Here is a 6,870-nt window from a genome sequence, read left to right on the forward strand (position 1 = left end):
GATGCCCAAGGGAAAAGTTGACAACCTAAATGCTCACTCTTCATCAGCCCCAGTAAAAACAGCCTCAAATCTTCCAAAAGACCAGGAAGAAAAGCAAGTACCAAAGCGAAAACGCCACNCCCCATTACAACTGCAAAAATTGACTTCTCCCTCCACTCATCCAAGAAGCAAGACCTTCCACCCACAGCTTGGCAAGCTTGCTTTGCGGACCTCCTCCTCAAGTACCCATCCCACTCACCAGTCTTCTGTGATGGCTCAAAGACCACCAATCAAACAGCAGCCGGTGTTTGGTCACAAACATTCTCTCTAATGGCAAGACTAAACAGAGAAAATTCCATCTTCACAGCTGAACTTACTGCCATCTACTATGCTTTGATGTACCTGAAAGATAAGGAGGGATCCTATCTTCTGGCCTCGGATTCTCTCAGCTCTCTGAGAGCACTGCAGAATGCCCACACAAAATCTCACTTTTTAGTCCTTAAAATCATCCATCTCCTATCCACTATACCAAATAAAGTTATCCTTGTCTGGGTACCATCACACTCGAACATTGAGGGAAATGAAAAAGCTGATCAAATCGCTCGGGAGGCTCTAAATCTGCCACTAAAAGTAACACCATCCTTCTCTGACCAAGAAATCAAGCACATACTCGCATCCCACTACCATTCCCTGTGGAAACTACAGTGGGAAGAGTCTTCTGCAAAACTACGACCATACAAAAACTCCCTCGGCCAAGCCCCATACCTGCTCATCAAGCGATCCCACCAAGTACCAATTTCTCGCCTACGCCTGGGAGCGACACGACTTACCCATGCACACCTCTTCACTGGACAACAACCAGCTTGCTGCCCTACCTGTAACCAAATTTGGACTGCCACTCATCTTCTACTAGAATGTCCTCAGCTACAACATTCAAGACAGCAACTGGAACAGCATTGCAGAAAAATGGGATGGCCCTTGACCCTTGCAACATTGCTTAGAGATGAGTTCCCTGCAGAAAAACTTGTAACATACCTGTCCAAAGCTGGCTTCATTGACCAGCTGTAGTAAAAATTACACCCTGCTCTGAACAAAGCACCTATGTCCAAGAAGACTGGTGCTTAAAGATAAATCAAGATAAATCAAGATCAAGATATGCTTGAGGATCAGCAGAATGAATTGCGGATTCCGAAAACGCAGCTGCTGCAGGCTAATGAATGCAGGAGTTTGTGGCTACTATTCTTGTTGCAATGAGAAGTTTGAGAACTAACCCTAAATAAAATATCTTGCGCTTTTTTTACAAACACCACAACTAACATTGCAGCTGTTGCGTATGAGTTAGCTTTGGATGGCAATTTGGAGGAGTAAAGTTGAAAAAATCGTTTACTGTAACTGGTCCTGGACTCCTGGTGTACCTATCAAATTTTTACAGTTTGAATTGTATGACGGCGGATTTCACCGTTTTCACGTTACGTTTCATGTTGAACAATAATAGATGAACAAAATTTACCCGCTTGAGTCGCTTCCATGCGCAGAATGAGCAGGAAATCCTACTCCTTTCACGGAGTGAATGATGGTAAGCATTTAATATTTTGATGTTGAAATAGATCTAGTTTTGTTGTTACTGTTATCACCCAGCACCTGATGGCAGAAAGGCTGACACCTGCAAGCATTTTTATTAATTTACCAATAATTTAACTATTTTACTATATTCTTGTTCGTTAATTTTGTCAGAGAATTGTCTGTCAGACTAACATTAGGGTAAACGCGGTATATTCCGACATCGTAGGTAATTCCGTCACCCATAGTGGCAAACCAGAGCTTTTTTAGAATCAGTTCATTTTTAATTTCCTCAATTTTTTCTTTTTCCGTGTGTGTGTGTTCTCTCTTTGTTTCAGATTTTAACTTTCAGAGCTGTTAGAGTGTTAGGTACCAATTAAACCCAGTTTAGGCAAGGGGCTTTATGGACTAGCTTCCAGTGCTCCTATAAGAATAAATTAGAAGAAGAAGACGTCGGGAACGCCGAGAAGACATAATTTATGTTGTAGGACAGTAATTGGATCATTTGAGTGTTATTCTTCTGCACAAAAAGATGGCTGCACTAAACCACAATATAAACATCGTAAATTTGCCAGATGTAGTCTTGGAGAAAATTTTAAGATTCATGACATATGATGAAATTGCAAAAACTAGAATTGTGAGTATAGAATTATGGATGCTTTGTAGTTTGTTCAACAAACAAACTTTGGAATTGTTGTAGCTAACAAACTTTGTTGGAATTGTTGCTACAACTAACTCAAATTTTCAACTTACAAAATTGAGTTTCGGCCAAATACATGTTACGAAGTATTTTAATTTTTATAACAAATGTATTTGAAAAATCTTCTAAATCTAACCTAAGGTCTAAGGATGATCAATTTTTATGGTGGCTTACCTAATACCCCGATTGGAAATTTAAGGTAATGATCAGGAGTACTGCTTTTCAAAATTCTCACGGAATTACACCAAACCGCCATTGCACGGATTTTGCCACTGTGGACAAGGTGTCAGTCATGTCGCCAAGATCGCCCTTTCAAGCTCAAAATTTTGCCATTGTCATTGGAGATCTGTCGCCAGAGCATGATTAGCCACTAAAGTTTGTCGCCAAAAAAAAATCGATCAATAAGCCATAATTAGGCTTTTTTGTCAACAGAACACAGTAACTAGTGAAACTACAGTCTACTATGATTGGGCTCGATAATTCATAATTGCACGGGTTACGGCGCGCTGGGAAAACTGCCATGATAAATGAGCTCATTAAGATATTTGTACCCCATTTAATTGGGTATTCCATTTTAAAAATATAAATTCAAAATATAATTAGGCCAATTCTATTTACAACAAAGAAATTCCAAACTGACAAGCAGTGTGGAAATCCAGAGGGGTAATATATTAACTGGTAAACATAGCAAATTGGAAAGCAGGACCCAAAAATCTGGAACGTCCAGCACACTTCCACTTTCACTCCATCATCATCACTGATGAGTCTCTGCAAGATGCCACAGCTGTTTCTTTGAAAAAAAAAACAGTGCTTGCATCATCACGGTAACAAGAATCCAATCAACGCTTGAACGCGTCCAACGTAACAGTCACAAGAATATGAAGAATCCTATCAATTCTTGAACGCGTCCAACGTCACAGTCAAATGAATCCAATCATTGCTAGAACGTGTGCAACGCCAGTCATAAGAATCCAATTACCATCAGAACGCGTGCAACGTCACTGCCATTGTAATCCAAACAGCGTTAGAAAGCTAGAATGGACCGCCCCTAATGCACACATTGTTAACGCACTAGTGCTAATTTAATAGGTAATGCTACATTTCTTATTTCAAGCGCCTAGAAAAATAATGTAGTTATGTCAATATTGATGAAAATCTAAAAGAATAACATCTTTACTTTGTATATTCACTCACAAATACATAAAAAACTGCCTATGAATTCATCGACAAATAAAAAACTGAAGATAATTTTCAGCATCGAGACCTGAAAACTACTTGCGATCAGGATTCAGGAGTACCATCTGTACCGAAACAATAACATAGAAGGTGACACGTGACNGTAGCGACCTTGTAACTTCTACTGAGCACAACGTGTTCTACTGAGCACAACGTGTCTTTCAGTAGATTCCTCTTGCTTATCCGTGAGTGACGCGCACAATTAACAATATTGGGATTTTCTCTGTGTTGCCTGACGTAACGTTCATGCCGAGGCCGATTTCTGACGACCTGCAAACCTGTTTCTAGTTGCCACTTGCCTGGAACGTTTTTTTTTTCAAGGCGGAAAGCTTTTTTTTTTAAGTGAACCTCTAATCTTAGATTTCCACTCTGCTGACAAGAATTTATGGGTCGGTACAATGGAAGGAACATGCGAATATAACTATTTTACGAGCAGTGAAATTTACGCACTGATGCTATAAGCGCCACTGTCCAAGTTGATTCATCCGCATTTGAACACTGCTTGACTCCGTTCATTAATCAAACTAACTAAATTCATATCATTAAACGAAACCTTTTAATTCAATATAGAAGAATACATGAAATGATTACGCATCTTTTTCAATGATGAAATTACATTGCAGAAGTAAATTTTCATAAAAGGCAAATTTTCAAACTACATATGTCTAATCAAAATATGGCAAACCTTTTTTTGCTGCCATCACCCTGTCTAGAACTCTACTGTGCACATATTTTTGAGACGCGCGACCACGTTGATCATAAAAGATCGTCTCGAAATGAACCGGGACAGACGTAACGAGACAAGAAAATTCCGGGAAAAAAATAACGGGACAGAGGGTAAAATTTGTCCCGGAATAAACATATGAACCGAGACAAGAATTCTGTCCCGGACTTAGAAACTTGTGTCCCGGTAAATTATGAACCGGGATGAGACAGACAGATTTGAAATGAGACATAACAAGACGAGACGAGATTTGTCTTAATCGAACGCTTCACTTTCATGGTGGTTCTCATGTGCTTCAAATCTTTTGTCAGAAATAAAACCTCTTTCTGAAAAAAGTACCATATAAATATTCCTATGAGTCATCAGAGTGAGAAAATATCCAGCCATGAGGCCAATAACACGATATAATTAAGTGAAATTTCTTCAGTGAAGCAAGCATCGCTAGGCGATGGCAGCCGCAACACACCTCGACTGAACGTCGTTCATGACTCGTCTGCAACGCGTATTGCTGTTGTCTCGTACGGAAGAGCATAACTTCATATATTATTGCTAATAGGAGGCCAATGCAGTATTTCATACCTCAAATAGTATCTTTGAAATTTATCGTTTGTCTGCGAGATATTTTTCTTCAAAGTGTACTATTAAATTATAATGAGAAAGGTAATGCGTTTCTGTGCGGTGGTGTCTGCCGTCTAGCACCTTCAGCCTGAGCCCTTGCATGTTAATTATTTAAAGACAAAACAAGTTTTTCGATTACGATATGAATCATTTCGAAGCCCGGAATTCCTACGGAGGGCTGGAAATTATCCCGGTTTTTATTGCGAACCGGGACAGAGCCTGTTGTCTCGTCTCGGATAAAAAAAATACCAAACGCAGGAGTCCAGTGGTTAATTTACGCGAAGAACCCAAAAGAAAAGAAATACATTCTATTCGTTTCTATTGTATCATTTGTATGGTATATATTCAATTCACACTTGTTGGTTCTACGTCTGAACTAACCAGCGGACACGTACGCAAAACGCTACTTTACAGCAACTTACCCTATCATTTGATTCACTTCATTACTTGTTTAGTTATGAACGCATCTTCTTGAGATTCAGGAAATAAGTCATAGAACCAGTTATTGGCAATGGGCAGGTTTACGAATTATTAGTAACTTTCAAGTCACTTAGTTAATACCTACTTGATATTTAAATGAAAAAAGGCAATTTTTTTGCAGCCAAACAAATTACAATTTTGCCTAACCTCCCTTCCTTAAAATTACCTTTTAATAATAAATTAAACTAAATAATGTATAATGAATTAGGAATCATAATTCAAAGGGCTGGGAGGCGGCAACAGGCAAACGCCCAACGGGCAATGGCAGTCGGTAAGAATCCTTCGACACACACGAAAATAATTAAACGTGGAACCCACCTTCGAGGTGGCCAATTAGCCGTTTACGATCAGTCGACATGAAGGAAGCTCCAAAATATTAATTACTGAACATTAAGTTCGTCAGCTGCGCTTGAAACACACGATCGATCCACATCCAACACGTCTGGCTGTCTAAACATAACTGATGAAAATTTCGAAGTTTGCTTCGGTTCAATACGCTGCAGTCTGTACTGCAACTCAGTCAAGTGCAGAAATTACACCGGCTGGATGCAGTGCTATCAACAAAATTTCTAGAATATGACATAGAAAGAGACAGGGCTTGTTGAAATAACAGAGTAGGGTACAATTTGTTCACCGCTTTCATTGATCAAATGACGTTTAAATCCTTGCATCAAGTTATAAATAATTAACACCTTCTGTCCAAACGTGGACAACCGGCCTTACATTTATGCTGTATTTGGTTCAATTGTAAGACGATATACCAATACGAGGGTAATTGTTTTTCACTTTTGCTGGCTTAAAACCTTCTATATACTGCCGTAAACTCAATGAACATTCCTACTCGCATTTCGTTTGTCTCGTCAATTGTCATCTGAGGAAATTGGGTATCGCTATGACATAGTGAAACCCTGAAGTCTAACTAGTTCTTTGTACTACTGTACTAGTAGAAGGCTCATTCTTTCGTGGCTGTGAGCCTGTGATAGCGCGTCGCGTCATTTCTACCTACCGGGTGGGTCAGCTGAGACTGAGAGGAGTCTCCGGTAGCGGAGTCACCGAAGGTGAATTTATACATTTGTTACGAATTATTTTAAGGTAAATTTGTCGCCAATATCTTCTGAAGGCATAAAATTAGCTGATAATTAGTCGCCAAAGATATTTGAATATTCTGACACTTTGTCCACAGTGGGGATTTTGTAAGAGATCTTGAACATTCTCACGGAATTGCTATGTTTTCACGATTCATCATTTAAACAACTAACATCTCAATTTCGTCTAAAAAAAGATTACTCATTACGTTGCCTTAATCCTTGAGCATAGAAAATAAACACCTAAATTGTTTTAGTGTACTGAATTACTGCATCCATCGCACCTTCTTCAACTCCACAGTGCACGCTATCAGTTCCGTCTCCTACGATGCGGATGTGAGCAGCTACTTTATATAATGCAGTAGCTACTCTAAAAATAATAGAACCGATGTTTTTTAAGAAACAAAGGTACACATTTTAATCATACAATAATAAATACGAAAATAAATACGAAAACTTCAAATTAGTTGAACATACTTGTGATGTAT

The 6,870-nt window shown here is 39.1% G+C and overlaps 1 protein-coding gene across 1 annotated transcript in view; it reads left to right on the plus strand.

The window, feature by feature from the left end:
• Positions 1–1,936: 1,936 nt before the first annotated feature.
• LOC108664394 overlaps positions 1,937–6,870 on the plus strand; it is a 20,134-nt gene continuing 15,200 nt past the window's right edge. The window contains exon 1 of the mRNA XM_018150971.2: positions 1,937–2,176. Coding sequence (XP_018006460.1) covers positions 2,072–2,176 — 105 coding nt within the window. The 5' untranslated portion in view covers positions 1,937–2,071. The remainder of the gene's footprint in view (positions 2,177–6,870) is intronic.

This window comes from Hyalella azteca, unplaced genomic scaffold (genome assembly GCF_000764305.2).
Source record: "Hyalella azteca isolate HAZT.00-mixed unplaced genomic scaffold, Hazt_2.0.2 contig11770, whole genome shotgun sequence".
In the NCBI taxonomy this organism is placed as follows: Eukaryota; Metazoa; Arthropoda; class Malacostraca; order Amphipoda; family Hyalellidae; genus Hyalella; species Hyalella azteca.